Raw genomic sequence first — 18175 nt, forward strand, 5'->3', positions numbered from 1 at the left:
TTGAACTCACTAAGTAGCCCAGGCTAGTCTCAAATTCATGGCAATCCTTCTGCCTCAGCCTCCTCCAGAGGGCTGGGATTAGAGGATTATGCCACCACACCTGGTTTATAGGATTGTTCTTTTTTCTTTTTTTTGGTACCAGGAATCGAACCCAGGGTCTCACACTTGCCAGGCAGCTGCTGTGCCACTGAGCTACATCCCCAGCCCTGTTGGACTGTTCTTATCTATAAAAAGGCAACCTTGCCCGATTCACCTCAGCCTCTCCAGAATCCAGTCACTTCTCTGTCCATACCCCAGCTGGATTCCTTTTCTAGCCTCCCCTGGTCTCCCTGTACCCACCCTGCCACTTGCCCTGCCAGTCTTTTCTAGCCCCGCAGGTAGTGGGACCCAAGCCGGACTACAATACTTCACTATCCTTGGCCAGGAAGAGGGAATGTCCCTCCCCAGCTCCTCCCTCTCCCTCTGCTTCCTGGTCATCATGACATCAGCAGCTTTCCTCCACTGCACCCTTCACCACACCCTGCCTTGGGGCCAGCTGTCCATGAACTAAACCCACTGAAAAGGTAAGCCAAAATAAACCTGTCCTCCTTTAAACTGTGGGGGTCAGGAGGCGCATCTCAGCCATGAAGAAAGTGACTGAGACAGCCCTCCACCTCGCTCGTCCTCCTACCCAGCCTCCCTTGCTCAGTCCACTCCAGCCCTGGCTTCTGTGCCAGTCTTCAGACCTTCTTTGCATCCTCCCATCACTGGCAGCTGTCTCTTTGTACCCACATACCTTGCCCTCATCTCCCACAAGTGTTTGTTCAAATCCCACATTCTCCTGGAGGTCCACCTTGACCTTTCAGATTAAAGCTATAAAGCTATAACTCACTCCCCGACCCCTTACCTGTCTGTACGCGCTGGCCCTCTTAGCCTATTCTATTTTCCCCACAACCTTGTCCGCATCTCTCATTCTGTCTCACTGAGTTATCATATGTGTTTTTCTTCGCTGTCCCACCGTGCGCCGTTTGAGGACACATCGTCCTTTGGACATGGTGCCCCCCCTCACTGCCTAGAGCAGCACCAGACAAAAGCAAGGCATTTGTTGAATAAAAGAACAAATGAGAACCAGGCATGGATGCCTATAAACCCAGCTACTTGAGAGGCTGAGGCAGGAGGGTGACAAGTTCAAGGCTAGCCGGGTAATTCAGCGAGATCCTGTCTCAAAAGAAGTAAAAATAAAAGGGCTGGGGAAGGAGCCCAGTGGTGGAGCACCCCTGGGATTGATCCTCACACACACACACACACACACACACACACACACACACACACACACGAACGAACCCATGAGTGACTGAGGTACCAAATCCCAATGCTGACAGTCGCACACCCAAGAACACAGTGTGCTTTCTCCCTGGTACCAAGGCTACAGCCGGTCCCGGCAATGCAAAGGGCCCTGTAGCCCAGGGAAAGTGAAGTGTCAGGTCAGGGGAGACAATCTCCCTGGATCCCTGTAGGGCAGGACGGGGGATGGCTCCTCCAATCTCCCGGAAACCATGTCTGAAGGGCGCCAGCTGGGACCGAGACACTGGCTGACAGCCATGCCCCCCCCATCACCCACACCATCTCCACAGCAACGAAGGCTGCCTTAATACCGCCTGGGATTAAGCAGCTAGATGGAGCTGGTAAGCTGGAGGTTTTGGTGCCCAGGAAGGACGGTGCGGGAGATACTCCTTGGTGGGCACAGCAGCTGAGACCCCTGCAGACCCAAGCCCGCCCATGACAGGTGGCAGTGGGGATCCCCAGCCCATGGCCCTAGCTCTGCCAGGGACTTCCCTGCCCTGGGTCCAGCCTGTGACAGCCCCTGTCATGAGGACAGTCATTACTTCCTTTATGCCTTGTGGCAGGGGAGGGGGCCTCCCATGCCCTGCGGCTCCCAAGGCTACGGATTGTCACTTGGAAGGGACTGACTGACAAGACCATCCATCTCAGCAGAAATGCGTGTGCAGGAGGGAAACGGCACAGTCTGACCGCCCTCACCCTTGCTGACCTGCCCAGGCCAGAAGGAATCTTTGCAAGAGCCAGACCTCATTAACCTTGGTTAATGGAGCTCCAGAGAGTGCCAGGATTATCATGTCCTCTTTGTGACTTCTGAGACCCTGGCTGATGCGGGATTCGAACTCAGGCAGAAGAGCTTGCATCCCAGCCCCCCACCAGTTATGCAGTGCTTCCTACCACCCTGCAGAGCTTGGGGCGACCCCAACCCCTTGTCTCAGCCAGAGGAAACATTAAGTCTTCGTGTGTCCTGCAACCCAGCCTGGCTCCGCCTCCTTTCTGCACTGCTTCCTGTGGAGCCAGGGGAAGGGGCCGCCAGCACTGGGGAGGGGGCCAGCAGGGGCTGGGGAGCCACTGCACCAGAAACCTGAATATCCAGTTAGGAGAAGAAATCAGATCCAGAGTTTAGCTGCCTTCCCACCACCTCTGACCTCTATGGGACCGCCCCCTGGACCCACCCTCAAACACAAACAGCTGCAGGTGGGGAAGGGCACATCCAGGTCTCACCCCGCCCATCCACACACCCCCAAGGATCCCGTCTCTGGGCAGCCGCAAGTGTCCCTGTGCAAATGGAGTTGGGGGGACACGGCCCAGCCACCCCGCCTCCCTGCCTCCTGGCTGAGTACACTGTAGCTCATGCAAGCACCTCTCTGGAGGCCAGCGGGTGCTGCAAGGTCAGTTCTGGTGCGGGCCAGCAGGCAGGCTTGGCAAAGTCCCTCCCCAAGGCCACTTCCCTGACTCACTTCCTGTCCTAATCTTGATCTTCAACCCAGGCCCGTGGGATGTGAGAAGCCAGTCTGGGGTCACAAGGGAACAAATCTCACTAAAAGCCAAGAACGTAGAGGTCAAAGTGGTGCAGGACTGGGCTCAAGCACCCCCGCTGGGATGGAGGGAGGGGACCCCACTCCGTCCAGCCTGGCTGGGAAGACTGGGTTCCTGAGACAGGGGATGAGCTTGGGCCTAGTAAGCTAAAGGGTGCTCACTGCCCACCCAACTGCCACTTCCAGCTTTCCCCAGAACGCGCATGTCACCATCTCCATTTGTATCAAAATACATTACATTTGAGTTTTGCCTGTTACTGACACTCTGGCGGCTGCCTGCTCTCCTGCTGGGCACAGTGACCCAGGAGGAAGCTGGGAGACTCCGTACCCCGGGACCCTGAGTCAGGGCCGTGGCCCCCAAACGGGAGGCTGAAGCAACTCCAGGCTTGAAGGGGCCTCCAGAGCTCCCTAAACCCTGCTCCAGCCCAGAGAGGGTGAGTGATTTGCCCCAGGTCACAAAGGTAGTGGGTGACAGAATTTGGGATTGGCTAGAACAGAGGAGGAGATGTGGAGCTGGACCTCCAAGAGACCAAGGCTTGGCACGGGCCCGGGGTGTGGCCATGCCCAACAAAGGGGACACGGGCCTGACCAGTGTGGAGCCGTGGGCCTGGACAAACCCACATCTGGAGGACAGACAGAGCCAGGGAAGGAGTCGAAAATCTCAGCGGAGGAGCCAGTGAATCCCCATCGGCATCCTCCTTCGTCCTTCCCCCGGGTGATCAAACAGTCTCAGGATAGGACCTCACCAACATCCCCATCAAATGTCACCACCTACGTGCCTACCCTCCCCTAGCGTACGTACTCCTGGTGCCCCTTTGGGCAGGTTCATGGCCAGGACCGCTGGCTTTCTGAGCTGCCTGGGGCTTGCGTCATCAGATAAGGTAAACTGTGAAAACAGGCCGTTATCTCCTGAACTAGGCTGCCCAGCCCCTCCTCATCTGCCCCACTCACCCCATGGGTGGTGTCGAGCCCGAGTCCGTATTGCTCAAATCAGAGTAATCTTTGAGGACAAGGGCATGTGGGCGTGGGGAGGGGCAGCAGGCCAGAGTAAATGTACATTAGCCTTCTTTGGCCCCCCAAGCAGTACACCATTTTCTCTTTTGGAATATATTTCCACACACACTCCCAAGGCACCATCAGAGATGTCTGTAACCTGCTTAGAAGGAGAGACAGAGAGAAATAGAGGAATTGATACTGAGAAAGAGAAATCATGTGTCCACACATGGTGTGTACACGTGTCCAGAGGGTCATGGGTACCCCCCAGCCTCCCATCCTTAGAGTGAGCCAGGACGAAAGCTGAAAGATTTACCCGAACGGGAGCCTGATTCCCAGGAAAGAGGCCTGCCAGCCCTGTGAGCTCCTGTTACTGGAGGACCTCCTGTCTAACCTCCTCCTCTTCCCAGGAATCAGCGCCTGCCAACCACACAGGTTTTCTTGGCTCTCAGAATCATACCTTGAACTCAGTATGTAGCCCAGGCTGGTCTCAAACTTGTGGCAGCCTTCCTGCCTCTGCTTTCCAGGTTCTGGAATTTCCTGCCTCTCCCCATAAAAGTCTTGGAAGGTGAGTAGAAAGTGGGTTATTTTCCCATTTTCAGATGAAGAAAGTTTTTTTGTTTTTTTGTTTTTTTTTTTCCGGTACCAGGAATCGAACTCACGACCTTGCGCTTGCCAGGCAGGCGCTGTGCCCCTGAGCTAAATCCCCAGCCCCTCAGATGAAGAAAGTGAAGCTCTGAAGATAAACTAAGGCAAAGCTGGGTAAACAAGTAACCCGAGGAGCCTGAGCACCTCACCCTTCTGCCTTTCCTCTCCTGATTCAGGGACTTTCTGGCTGCCCTGAATCCCTTCCCACAAGCTGGCCCCTACCTACCATTCCGGGGTCAGTATACCTGAATGACATGCAATGCAAATGAGATGCAAAATAGCTCAGAACTCTAGACCTTCCTGGTAACTGAGCTAGAGCTTAGACTCCACCCTCCCGAGGGCCCCCTCACCCCAGCTCTGCAAACCCTGGGAGGCTCACCAGCCACAGTGGGTGCAGCCAGGAATGGCTTTCAGGAGCCAAGGAGGTGGAAGAGAGACTGTTTCAAGAAGAGGGCACAGGGGAGTAGCCAGTTCCCCAGTGGACACTGAAGCTACCCAAGCGGAGACCCTTCGAGGGAGCCCTAATGTAGATGCGCTCCGTCCCACTGGGCTGGGGTCCTCAGAGGAGGCGCTTACAACTTGTGAGCCGCAAGCAGGTCTCCGAGACGCAAAGGAACGTGGTAAGGCAGTGGATGCCTGGGACCGTGCTGTAGAGGTCCAGTTCCCTGACCTAGCATTCTGTAGCTGACTGGCCTGTGACCTTTCCTCCCCGGCCTCCACAATGAGAGGTGAATGGACTGTTTTGGCACTCGTGGCTTCTATGATCCATTGCATGGAAGAGTGAACCGAAGGCCTCCCAACTTGGCACAGGGTGGGAATTCCAAGTTTTTCGGTTCCAGATTCCCTGGACTGCTAAGCACTCAGGGTTTCACTGTTATCCAGGAACAAGGGGCCTTCGCACTCCCAGGCTTGGGCACAACTGCCCTCTTGATTCTCAAGCCTTCTGCCTGGTCACCTGCATCACCGTGACCATGCCGTGGCCCCACCGGCCAGGTCCGGGTGAGCAGCTAGAGGAAGTACACTCATAAGCAGGTATAACCTCTGGACTGTGGCAACAGGTAGTGGGGCCAGGCTTGAAGGCAGACAGGGAATGTGTGGGGCTGAGCAAGAAGGGTCATAGCCCAGAAGCTGCACCATGTCTAATTAACCCATTAGTGACACTGAGAAAAAGAGAGATCCCCAAAGACGGTTTTTTACAGGTATTCCCTTGCCCTAAGTTTCAAAAAATCCTGGTAATGGCTTCAGCCCATTCCCAAACCATAAATACCAGCCCAAGAGACTTTAAGTGACAGCCCAGGGTGTGGCTCCTGACTTATATACCTATACCTATGCACACATAGGTGTATAGCACACACCTATGGATAACACCCCATCCTCCCCCACACAGGCACGCACACGCGCACGCACACACACACGCACGGGTCATGTGTGTACAAATACTCAGAATGGGGAAAAGACATAGAAAAAAGAACTTAGGTCTGAATTTGAGACCAGCCCATGCTGGGCAGCCCCTGGACAGCCAGTGATGGGCCATCTCTGAAAGAGAACACCCTGCCACATGCCTCTGCTGGGGAGGGAGGTCTCAGGCTGTACACACAGCTAGACCCCGGAGCAGGGGCTCGGGTCTGCACAGGAATGAGTCCCTGTGGGACCTGCCTCTCAGAGTAGCCACTTGACAGGGGCTTGGATGCTCTGGGGGGGAGTCCCAGGGTGGGGGTGCAGAGTAGGCAATTGTACCCTGGCTGATGGGTCACATGCTGGAGGGCCCACCAGGAATCCTGCTATGGCAAAATATTCCGTCTGCATGCTGGGGGCGACCCACGGAGGGGCTAGGGCCAACAGTGGGGTGTAGTTCTGCATTTCCAGGATGCCAGGCAGTGTACCTGCAGGAGCCACCTGCCTTGCTCTCTGAGCTCCTCCACACAGCCAGGATCGGCACGCCGGTGTCCCAGACACAGAAATACCCAGGGGACTTGGCTTGGACCGGTATAGTGTGGCCAGAAAGGTCTCATCACCCACTTCCACACACCCAACGTTTTCCCAGGGCTGGCCGAACATGCCCTCTGTCCCAGGAGCTCAGCTGCCCCAGAGGGAAGGCAGGCAAGGAGAACAGGTGGCCTAGAGCAGTCAACCCCACCACCACAACCCCCGAGCCCCAAGCCTTACCCAGAACTTGGAGCCACACAGGGCGTCCATGAGGCCGAGGGGCCGCGGTGGTGAGGAAGAAATGTGGCGACCAGCTGGGTTGGGGCGTGCAGGGCCGATGCAGGAAGCCTGGGGACCCACGCCCCGCCCCGGCCGGCCCTCCGAGCCCTCCCCTACTGGGCACCCTGCCAGGCTCTCCCGTCCCTGCGGTTTCAACAGCGTCACCAAACTTTTGTAGCGTCGGGAAGGACTCTGGGGCAGGGGCTGGGGCCCTTAACCGTGACGGCTCCTTCCAGCGACCCCCTGGGCTGCGACGGAGAGGCGCCCTCTCCACCCGATCCTCAGACCAGTAACCCAGGATCTGACTCGGTTTCTGATGCGGGGTGCCTGGAGGGTGCTGAGCTCAGACCCTGAACACATGCGGCTGATGAGGCAGGGAGAGGAGTTTGGCAATCCTCTCTCTGTCAGAAAAAATTCTTCATACGTTCGCATTCCGCTCTGGGCCTCGCTTCCTTCATCTGTAAAATGGGAGGAGCTTGTGGACACTGTGCTGTCGGGGAGCGCTGGAGCACGCGTGCGCGCACCGGAGAGTGCGCAGTTGCTTCCTGCGGCTCTGCGGCTCTCCGGTCTTACCGAGGGTCTCTCTTTTGTATCTGCAAAACACACGGCTAATGTAGCAGGATCTCGCTCTTTGGATTCAGCCCGACAGGCAGCGCCCAGCACACTTAGGCGCCCACAGTGTGTTTGTGTTTGGTACTTCCACCCGGCCGGGGTAGGGCTGGGTAGGGGAAGCCCCAGGAAGAGCCGCCGCATCAGCACCCTTTTCCCACAGCTGGGACCCCGTGCTGCCCGTCTGTAGAGTGGGCTTACCACGCTGGGACCCCCACTGTCTTCTCTGACAGGGCCCCAGAGCTACTCAGTCTCCTTGGGGTGGAGAGAGAATTCTCTGGGGTGCATCTCTCCACCGCTCCCTGCCCCTGCCTGCACGCTGGGCAGTTGCCCCAGTAGCTGCCCTTCCTGGTGTTTCCTCTCTTCAGGCAGCGCGAGGTGTTCCCTTCCAGGCAAGAGAGGGTCCAGCAAGGCAGTGCAAAGTGGCCAGCGCCTCCTCTCCCTCCGCAGGTAGGAAGTCACCAGGAGGGACATCTCAGGCTGTGGGCCGCGAGAATGGAGATTGTTGGACTCGGGCGGGAGGGCTGGGCATGGAAAGAACAGGGCCCTCAGAAGCTGGGTGGGGGAGCCTCTTTGCCTGCCAGTCCTCTAAGCCCTCTCGGGCTCCGCTTCCCTCCTGTCTTGTCTCCCACCTCCATCTCTGGGCAAAAGACTTTCCTGTCCTGTCACAGTGTGACAAGGCCTTGGGTTATATTTGGTTATATTTAGTTGTGAAGAGTCCATCTGTCTTCCCGCCAGTCTGAGAGGTCCCCAAGGGAAGGGACTGACTGAGTCACCTCCAACCTCCTCCAGGCCTGGGGCAGTACCTTTTGTAGATGTGTGACCTCAACGAACTCCTTGATATCTCTGGGACCAGCTGACTTGAGCAATTTGGAAAAGGTACCTCGAAGCTCCCTGGCCCTGGCTTCTGCAGCAGCCTGAGCAGCTGGGACTGTCCCTCCATAGCTGCCACAGCACCCCCTCACCCTCTGTCTTTACCCTGGTCTTCCCGACAATGTCTTCTGTCCCTCCCTCTGTCCTGTTCCTTTTCTCAGATTTATAGGATCAGAGGCACCAGGTACACCAGGAAGGCTAGCTCTGGGCTTGGAAGACTTGAAGACCTTCCTCAGGGGCCCTTCAGAGGGTGAGCTCCCCAAGAAGCTCTCCTTCCTAAAACGGGGATCCCAGACCCAGCTTGGTTCCACTTGGGACCTTACAGTCCCAGGACTGGCCAGGCAGTGAAATGGTTAGAGCTCTGTTTGGGGTCAGAATCCTCAGGTTCTGGCTTCAGCATCAGGCCTAAAGCACCATTTCCTTTGTTCAGAGCCTTTTCCTCTCACTGTGGCCTTGCCTGGACTCAGCACTGGGTGGGAAACTCCAGGAGGAAAGTGGGGCTCTGGAGATCCAGGCTATCCTCGTCCCTCTGGAAGCATTGCGTGTCACCCCTCCTGGCCACTCCTGGGTTGTGGCCCCTTCACACAGCCCTGGAATAGGAAGCTCAGCGCTTCTAGGATGGTCATTGTCTTGGTTTCCCCCACCCCCAGAACAAGAAGCTGAGGCCTTGGAACACCCCAAAGCTTGCGGAGCACTGCAGAGCTCATCCTGACACAGCCTTCTGACCTACCCTGCATCCTTAGCCGCTGCAGCCTCCCTAGCCCTTGTCAAGACTCCCCTGCACCCCCCTTTTGTCCTGCACCTGGTGAACTACTTCTCCTTCAAGATCTCTCTCAAGACCCCCGCCCTAACCCTGGGCCAGGCACCCTTCCTCTGCACACCCCTTCCTTCTATTGTAACTACTCTTGGTCTACATGAAGTGTTTGTTGACTGACCAAACAAATGCCGCATTTCCTGAGAAGAGGTCACAATGAGCAAGGCCACTGTGTGGGCGCTGGCCACTCTGCTTTTCATTTTTTTGAACCAAGGTGGTTCTAACTGGAGGGATGCTAAGAGGAGCAATAAAGCCCTTGTGGGTTAGGCTGCAGCAGAGAGACAGAGCAAACCTCCCCCTGATCTTACATCTCCCTTCCCCCCTCTGACTGCAGCTCCAGGCAGGATGCCTGAGCTAGAGCTGCGCCTCTCCCTGCAGTGAGCACATCCCCAGGGAGCCCAGCACCAGGGATTTCCTGGCAGGAGATGGTGAGATAAGATTGCTGCAAGGTGCAGCTCAAAGCGGGCACAAAGGCAGAGAGAAGAAAGCAGAGCGTGGGGACAGGGAGACCCAGGCACAAGGCAGCTGCACAGCAGTCACGTTGGAGCTGAGGGGTCCGAGGAGCGGTGGCCCCGGGGAGAGCAAAGCCATGCCTGACTCCTGGGAGCATCCCCCAAAGTGAGCTCCAGCCCCCACACCCCAGAGCCCTTCTGTCCGGTGTGCTCCAGACGCTAGCTTGGTGCCGCCGTCCTGGTTCCCCTGTGCTGCATCTGATGGCCACATCTGTGCCCTGTGCAGACGGGGGCCTGGCTTCTGCGCCCTGTCCTGGAGTTTTTAAAGGGAGCTTTAACGAGCTCCGTGGGCTCCAGCCACCGCTCCCACACCTGGCTAAGGCACACAGAATTCCCTCCTGTGGCTTCCTGAGCACCTGCCTCGTCCTGTCTCTGAGTAGGATGCTAGCCCACAGCCACACTGTCCCGGACCAGTCCTGAGCCCATGGGCCCTAGGCAGGGATCAGGCGGCTGGGATTCTGTCCAGGTGTCTCCATATGGCTCTGCGAAGCTGTCACCTCCTTTGGGGTTAGACAGAGCATCTGGGTCACCTGTAGAAGGTGTCCTTTCTCTCGCTGGCTCTGTCCCTTTGCAGGGGCATAGGTGGCACCAGGTGAGCGTGCCTTGTGCTGCCCCCTGGTGTCTGATGCCCTCAACTGCACCGCTGTCACAGGGCCTGGCCCCACAGGTTGGGCACTCAGGTGGCCTAGGAGAGTGGAGAAAAGGTCATGGGGCACCAGGCTGGGATGGGTGGGGACTAGGGGCAAAGATGGAAGTGAAAGCTGTTTGGAAAGTGGGTGAGGACTGGGCGGGGTGGTGTTAGAGGACAGGAAGGGGTGGGAGAAAGAGGAGGAAGCAGGTGCCATGCGCTTCAAGGGAAAGGGTGCCAGGAAGGGGAGCCAACCTTGGCCTGCTCTCCAACATGCACCCGGGGCTGAGGGACACCATCGGTGTGGCTGAACCCCTCTACCCCGCTCCCTGTGCTCAAAGGCTGGTATCCCACAAGGTGGGAGGCTGTGGGTGCCCCCGGGTGTACCACACTGAGAACTCGTGTACATTTCTGCAAACAGCAATGTGACTGCTGCGGCGAGGAGGCCCCTCGCCCTTTCACAAACCCCTTTCATTTTGTAAGCGAGACTCTTCCCATCATGCCTCATTCCCTCCGCTGGAAGAACAAACAGGTCAGGGTGGGGCGGACTGTAGGTTGTCCAGCCCCAGGGGCAAAGCTCAGCTCTGCCATCTCCTGGCTGTGTGACCTTGAGCAAGTCCCCTAACCTCTCAGAGCCCGCTGCTGCGCGGAGAAACGCTAGCAGCGGCACTTCCTCTGCTTGGGTGTTTGAGGGGTGAGTGAGAGACGGCATAGGAGCCTCGGGTTTGTTTTTAGCACCAGCTCACTCCTCTTCCCAGTCCCCACCCCCAGATAGACCTTTTCCTGGAGCTTGGGGGTGGAGAAAGCAGAAGCCACCCAAGCCCTAGGTGGGGGCCTGATGCTGTTGACACAATTTCAGGAGAGGACTGAGGGCAGAAGCGCCAGGGTAGATGTTCATAGCTCCCAAGCCCCCATATCTCGGCAGCCCAGGGGCAGTTCCCAGCCTGCCCCGGAAGTCCTGATCTGAGGCTGCTCCCCACCTCCAGCCTCTTTCAGACATCCCTGCCCCGTATCCAGTAACCAAGCACCACAAAGGTAGCATCTGCATTATGATTACTAGTCTCCATCCCTCCCCAGGGACTCAAGCTTCCATCATGGAGAAGGGCTTTGCGTTGCTGGGGGAGCCCACAGTTCCCTAAGTAGCCCGAAGAGCCACGCTGATTCTGCTATTAATACTTCCGCATCACTGCCTGGATGCCCCCTCTGGGCACTGCCGCCTTCCAGAGAGATGCTCTCGTCCTCTGGTGGGGGTGGAGGAGGGTGTGGGAGCCTTTTCCTCCCCCAGATTCACCACTGCACATCTCTACAGAGAGTAACCCCGAGGCATGGCCAGTGCACCCCAGCAAGCTTCCTCAGCTCCTACTGGGAAAAGGGAACCCCAGAGAGAAGGCATGCCGGGTCACCCTAAATGACACAGGCAGGGACGGGAAGTGAGGGGCAGGGGCAGCAGTCCAGTTCTGTTTCACGTTGCCCCACAGTGTTCTAATGACCAGAAGAATAAAAGATTGCAGAGTCCCTCCCCAAATCCCTCACCCTCAGGGAAGAGACAGCTCCAGAATTCTACAAAGATATAAAAGCTTAATCTGCAGATCCAGGTGGCGAAACTCTAGGAATTTTGTACAGCTTTGCTTAAAAAAAAAAAAAAAAAAAAGAAAAACGAAAAACGAAAAAGGCAAAGAAAGAAAGGAAAAAAGAGGCAGCTCCTAAGCACCTCCCCTCCCGAGGGAGGTGGTCAGAGGAACCCGCGCCGCCTTACTGCACACCCTGGGAAGATCAAACCAGGTGTTTGCTTCAAGGGGCTGAGAATCATTGCTGTCCAAAAGGGCAACAAGCACAGCTCCCTGCAGGGCAGGAAACACCGGACAACAGACGCCTCCGGGTCTAGCTGCCTGGCAGCCTGGCATCCCGGCTCCCAGCTGCCGGTGGAGTTGAGGTTTCAGGAATCCAACCCACCTGGGGTTTGAAGGCCCCGGGGTGGAGGGGGCCTTCAAACCAAGGGGATGGGGGTGGGGCGGGTTTGGGGGTTTCTGGCAGGAGACGTGCTGGCTGAGCCCGTGGTCACGGCCTCTTGACAGCAGTGTTTCAGTGTCCTTGGTGGCTTCAGAAAGGTGGCTGTGGGTCACGCGCCCACCCCTGTCCTCGGACCCCTCCCCACTCCGCTGGTTCCCACAGGGCAGGCGGCAGCAGACCGTGGAAGCAGCCCGCAGTCGTCATTCATCAGCCCTTAGGAGGCCAGCTCCCCATGCCGCAGCTGGCCACAGCGCCCTCGGCAGGGCACACCAAGGGGTCACCTCTGGACATGGCCTGCTCCCTGCATTCCTGGGAAACAGTAACCCACTGTTTACACTGCTTCATCTCACTGCCCTCAGGCAGGCAGGTGAGACCCAAGGCCAGAGGTGGAAGTCCAGACCCCTCCTGTCACCCACCCCATCAGGAGAGTGGCCAAAATTCAGGCCAAAACATGGGGCGGGAAAACCCAGAGGCACCGCCCCTCCCCCACCAGCGCACAGATCCAGCTCCGCGGCAGCTGAGGCCGCCTCCCCGCCCGCAGTCGCCCCAGCCACCAAAACAGCTTCATTATGCCAATTTCCAGCTTTCAATGCGTGGCTGATAGCTGTCAGCAGAAATAAGAGTTAATCTGGAATTACTCACATTCACTGAGCTGCCTGCCTAGGCGGACGCGATAAAGCTTTGATAGGAGCAGGAGCCCCTGACTCCCAGCCTTGCCGGCGGGGGGCGCCTCCCCTTCTCATAGTGGGGGATGAAATAAGGTTGCAGCCCCCCAGGCCCAGGCATTTGGTTCTCTCTCTCTCTCTCTCTCTCACACACACACACACACACACACACACACACGTACCGACTCATGCACGCACTCATGCACAAACACACACGCTCACACGCATCTCTGAACCTCCCCACCCTGCCGCCCACTCCACACCTCCAGGCCCTGGCATGACCATCTGGACGTACCTAACTCTCCGTCCCCCCTTTGCTTTTTTATTCTGGACCGTGATTGACTTTTTATTTTGGAAAATTACTTTATTTTATATAGATATATAGATATGTATGTATGTATATATATAAAAAGGCTCCATTTCATTGGTAAAATCTGTTTTTCTTTTTTTCTCTCACTCTCTTTTTTTTTTTTTTTTACCCCCTACAGAAAACGATGACGAGGTGAAAGGAGAGAATAAGTTACATTACAGTTTCCAAAGCGGTTCTTGCTCTCCGCCGAAGGTGGGCCGCCGCCGGGGCTGTAGTGCTCTCGAGGTCCCAGCTTGTGCTTTTTTGCAAGAAGAGGGGATATAACTAGACTGGTTATTTTAGGTTAAAATAGCCAAGAGACAGACGCCTTCGCCTCAAAAATATTCTGAGACACATACAAGTGGAAGGAAACACGTCTCTTCAGTCACAAAATGTCGTACATCCCGCGTATACTAGATTCAATTAATTTAATAAAATAGAATATACATAGAGATTCTGCACAAACGTATTGCTTTCCCCCAACAGCTCCTGGTGTTGGGAACTCAGCCACCACTGGGCCGTTCTCTGTCTGTCTCTCTCTGTCTCTCTCTGCCTGGAGCCCGAGTTCCCGGGGCTGCGGCTTTGGATCCTCCGGAGGTCCCGTCTGCAGGTACCTAGGGCGCGGAGGCGGGGAGGGCTCCTTCCTTGGTGTCTACGTGGGACTTTTTCAGGAATACGGCCCAGGAGGAGGGCTAGGAATTGCACCCAGTGGAGAAAGGTGAGTGGGACAAGGGCGGGACTCAGGGGTCCAAGTCTGCCGGGTCAGAGGACAAACCCGAGAGGCTCAGCACGTCTTTCTTTGGGGAGGGTGAGGCAGCCATGCTGTCGGGAGGACCGGAGGCCGAGGGATCCTTGGAGTCGCTGGATGGCGCCCTCCTCCGGAGGCAGACGCCAGGGCTGGGAGGGGGCCGAGGGCCTTGACTCTCCGGGGGGTCTATGGAGATACTGGGCGGGCTGAGTTTTTTCTTGGGCCGGCTCCCTGGCCCCCCGAGAGGCTGGCCCCCAAGGCTGGCGGGGTCTGGTCCCAGGCGGGGCTGGGAGCCGCTGTCCAGGCAGCTGACGGCGATAGAGTGTCTCCTCTGCTCATCCAGCCAGGACGCAGGCCGGCGCCGGCAGCTCTGGGCCTCTACGCTGTAGCACTTCTTCAGGTCGCGTGGGGAAGCGGGCTCCTCCTGGCTGCCGACGGCCAGGAGGTCTCCTGAAACCCAGCTCAGCTCCGTGTCCAGCTCTAGGCTGCTTCTGGTCTCTGGAGGGCCCTTGCCCTGGTGGGGCTCTAGGCCTAGGCAAGGGGCTGGCGGAGGGATGTGTTTGGAGACCTTGCTCAGGCTGCGGAAGTGGTGCTGCACCTGGACGCTCGAGCGGCCCCAGAAAGAGGAGGAGCGGGCCAGAGGCGGCGAGGGCCCGCTTACCTCGCACAGCAGGTCTTCCCGGCTGCCCAGGCCCTGCACATCCAAGGAATCGGTCCGTATTGCTGCCTATACAGAGTAGATGGAGGGCTCAGCACAGGGACTCCTCTCCAACACGCACTGTCCCTGACCCCCAAGTTGCTCTTACTGGGAGCTGGGGCTGTGTGCAGCCTGATCTCTAGATCCACTACGCCTGGGGTTCTCTGTGATGCAGCACCTGGTGATCTCCCCACGTAAAACTGACCCCTTCCTCTTCTCTGCTCCCTGCTGCACCCCACACGTAAGCATCGCCCGCTGAACCCACCACTGTGATAATCTGAGGGCATGTGTGTCTCTGCTCTCAGACTGTGAGCTCTGAGGGCAGTGGCTGTGACCCTGGAGCCTGGTACCCACAGGCGGCTCAGTGAGGATGTGCCTGCTCCCCAAGGGCACGGACTCAGCACAGACTCTTTTGTCCCCGCTCAGGCTTGGGGCACACACTGGGGCATGGGCTCCGGCCACGGCCAAGGCCATAGGCGCAGCGGACAAGCCTCACCTGCTACAGGAGTCTGTGCTCTGTCCCTCTGCAATGTGGGCTCTGGATGGTGGCCCAGGCTTGGCCAAAAGTGAAGACACTTAAGACCTGCCTCCGGTCCCGGGCAGTTTCAAAGTGTGAAGAACAGAGCAGAGCTCTGGGAAGGGATCCCCGAGGCCTTGCCCTACTCCCACCTAGAGGTGTGTGGCCCTGGGCAGTCACAGCTCCCCTCTGGCCTCGGCAATGAAACAAGGGGAGGGGGTCAAACTCCAGGCACACACAGGCCGTTTCTGCTCGTCCCTGGTCCCTGGAGCGCAGTCTAGCACATCCCTGGGGCTCAGCGTTTGCGGGGGAAGGAAAATGCCACCCCCAGTGGCCACTGGCTGACAGTCCCGCCCTCCCCCTCCTCCTCACCTGGCGCCTGAGGGGCCTCTGAGCCAAAGGGGAGCGGCCAGGTGGGGGCAGCTTAGGGATGGCGCCCCAGGTGGGGGCGCTGCGGGGCTGGAGCATGTGGGGTGCGTCTTTGGGAAGCTGTGGGATGTAGCTGGTGTCTGTAGGCTGAGAGTGCACGGACAGGATGGAGCCTGCGGAGGGGGCGGAAGGGTGAGGAGGAGACCTGAGCCCCTCGGTCCTACCCTATCAGGGCCCAGACTTTGCCCCCCTGGATTAAGAGCCACCCCACTCCCACGGTGGGCCCCCTCACGCAGGGGCTGGGCCCCTCCAGAGGTAGAAGAGACCTTTCCCGTGGCCTCGATGACTCCCCTTGCTCAGGGCTGGGCTCAGGCAAGGTTGGGGCCCCTCTGTGTGAGCAAGCTGCCCTGCCCCAGCCCTGGTAGTACCTGACTGGGCTTTGGGGAGCCCCCAGCCTCTGTGTCCTAGGGACGCCTCAGCCGTGCTCCCATCCCGGCACATGTAGCTGTCGTTGGGCAGAGAGTGCGTCCGGCTGACCCCAGACTTCCGCACGGTCAGCAAGTCTGGCCCCTGGGCACCGGGCGCCTCTTCAGGGTGGGGCTCCATCTGCAGAAGGAGCAGGGCAGGGGTGAGGGGGAGGCACTGGGTCGGTAGCGAGGCAGAGCTGGAGGAGGGAAAGTAGCCCCCAGCCCACCAGGCCCAAGCCCTGCCCCCCCCAAGGACAAGGTGGTGATGGGCATGAGGTGGGGGTGGGGCAGACACACATGAGCCCTCCTTGAGCGGGAGGAAGGGTGGGGAGGCCCTGCCCCCCACCCATGCCCCTGGCATCACCTGCGAGCCTCCCAGCGGGGTCGGGGTCGGGGTAAGGGGGATCCAAGAAAGGAGAGCAGCCCCTACTCCCTGGCCCTATGGCGGTTGCCATGTGCTTTCTTAGGGCCCCCTGGAGGCTCTGAAGGGAGCCCTGCCACCCATGGGGGACCAGCTGAGCTGGGTTAAGGCAGCTGAGAGATAGATCAGCACCATCGTGGCCCACTGCAGCCACACAGGGACCCTGGAGGGTAGGGGTGGGTGGCAAGGCCTGAGTACTACGGACTCCGTTCCCCGCTCTGCGGACACAGGGGTGGAAATGGGCTTGGGGCATCTGTTTCAAAGAAAGGGGGTAATGAGCCTTGGGCCCTGCTGGGGGGAGCTCGGGTTCGCTGTCTGCCCCCTCGGGCCCCCTTCCCCTGAATGATCCTTTCCTAGTTCTCCTGGACTCAGGGAGGCGGCCTAGGGCTCCTGTCCTCGTACAGCCCCAGCAGGCCAGGGACAGCTATGCCAGAGGACAACCTGGGTCCTCTGCTTCCTTCTCAGTCCCAGGCCCCACTCAGCCAGCTCCCAACCCCACCTGGGACCCCTGGCCTGTGGTGAAGGTCCTGCCCCACCTGGGCCCCGCTCTGACATCAGGCCAGGAGGAGGGGCTGCTCACAATCAGGAGACGGGACACAGGGACACACAGGGACGGTGACAAGGAGACAGGAGCAGCCCCCAGGTGAAGGAAGGCATGGTGGTGACGCCGGAGGTGTGGCTCCCGCCGCTTGGGGGTGGTGACATCTCATGTGAGGGACAGGGGGAAGGAGCAGCGAGAGAGGGGAGGGCTGGCCTGCACAGGGCTCCAAACACAGAGGCTGGCTCTGAGGCCACTTCTGTTTTGGGCTGTGTCACTCCTGGAGTGACCCTTTCACAACTGCGGCCCCTCTGGACAAGGCTTCCATTGCATCCTCTCTAATGTCTTGGTCCCCTGTGGGGGGCCATGAGAGGCCTGGTGCCAATGAAGACTGGGACACCAAGAGCCCGAGGTGGGCGCCTCTGGGCAGGGGCTGGTGACAGAGGGGGCGAGGACCTGGAGCCTTGCAGCCAGCCCGGCCCGGCTGGCCAGGGGGGCATGAGGGGCGTATGCATGTACACCGCTCTCCGGGGCACTAAGTAAGAGTGTGTGAGAGTCATCAGGCAAAGAGTCATCCGTCAGAGCTAGAGAGCAGGACGGTTCAGACACAATCTCTGACGTCAGAGACAGCGCCTCCATCTCAGCTAGAGGGATCTAGACAGGAGAGAGATGACCAGGCATGAGAAACCAGGACGCTGCAATTCCCCTTTCCGCAAAGCAGGGGTGGGGGAGGCATCCTCGCCCGCGCCCCACCCCTTTCCCAGATAATCAGACTGCGCCTCCCCTCACCCACTGCAACCCCCTGCTCCGATCAGAGAGTCCGCGGCAGGCACCAAAGAGCAAACAGGGACAAAGCGGAGAGACACAGAGACATATTCTAAAGATACCCCAGGCACCCGAGCAGCCCCCTCCTACACGACCACTACCCAGGCAGGGAGCGGAGGAGCCAGGGCTTTGACGCCCATAAAAACGATACCCACAAAAAAAAAAGAAGAAGAAAAAGAAAGGCCAGCGAAGCCGTCTCCTCTCCTCTTGGCGCAGACAGAGCGGCGTGGGGGGCGCTGGCGGCTGTTTTCTGCCTATTCTCTCTGCTTCCAAAAGCCTGGCAGGACTTGGCCTGCCCCCAGATCCTGCCTTCCCCCCTCGCAGGCCCTCCTCCACCTGCCGGCAGCCTGAAGCCCGCCCGCCCTCTCCTCCCAGCTCGGGTCCTGGGAGGTGCCGTCCCTGCCAGCCTCCAGTGGGCACGTCAGGGCCGCC

The 18175-nt window shown here is 58.4% G+C and overlaps 2 protein-coding genes across 26 annotated transcripts in view; both read right to left on the reverse strand.

Moving 5' to 3' along the window:
• The window catches only part of Abcc3 (ATP-binding cassette, sub-family C (CFTR/MRP), member 3), a 42863-nt gene extending 36067 nt beyond the window's left edge, over positions 1 to 6796 (reverse strand). The window contains exon 1 of one of the 2 annotated variants that reach the window (XM_005394128.2): positions 6663 to 6795. In XM_005394128.2, coding sequence (XP_005394185.1) covers positions 6663 to 6692 — 30 coding nt within the window. In that variant the 5' untranslated portion in view covers positions 6693 to 6795. Of the gene's footprint in view, positions 1 to 6662 lie in introns of both variants that reach the window. The other variant, XM_005394129.2, reaches the window with a different exon arrangement.
• A 6776-nt stretch (positions 6797 to 13572) lies between these two features.
• Positions 13573 to 18175, reverse strand: part of Cacna1g (calcium channel, voltage-dependent, T type, alpha 1G subunit) — a 57437-nt gene continuing 52834 nt past the window's right edge. For 11 of the 24 annotated variants that reach the window (XM_005394154.2, XM_005394149.2, XM_005394152.2 and 8 more), the window contains 3 exons: positions 15921 to 16098; positions 15496 to 15665; positions 13573 to 14636 (listed from right to left, as the gene is read on the reverse strand). In XM_005394154.2, the coding sequence (XP_005394211.1) occupies positions 13902 to 14636; positions 15496 to 15665; positions 15921 to 16098 (1083 nt within the window). In that variant the 3' untranslated portion in view covers positions 13573 to 13901. Of the gene's footprint in view, positions 14637 to 15495; positions 15666 to 15920; positions 16099 to 17374; positions 17573 to 18175 lie in introns of all 24 variants that reach the window. The other 13 variants (XM_013519074.1, XM_013519078.1, XM_013519077.1 and 10 more) reach the window with 2 other exon arrangements.

Source organism: Chinchilla lanigera, unplaced genomic scaffold (genome assembly GCF_000276665.1).
Source record: "Chinchilla lanigera isolate Chin_1 unplaced genomic scaffold, ChiLan1.0 scaffold00050, whole genome shotgun sequence".
In the NCBI taxonomy this organism is placed as follows: domain Eukaryota; kingdom Metazoa; phylum Chordata; class Mammalia; order Rodentia; family Chinchillidae; genus Chinchilla; species Chinchilla lanigera.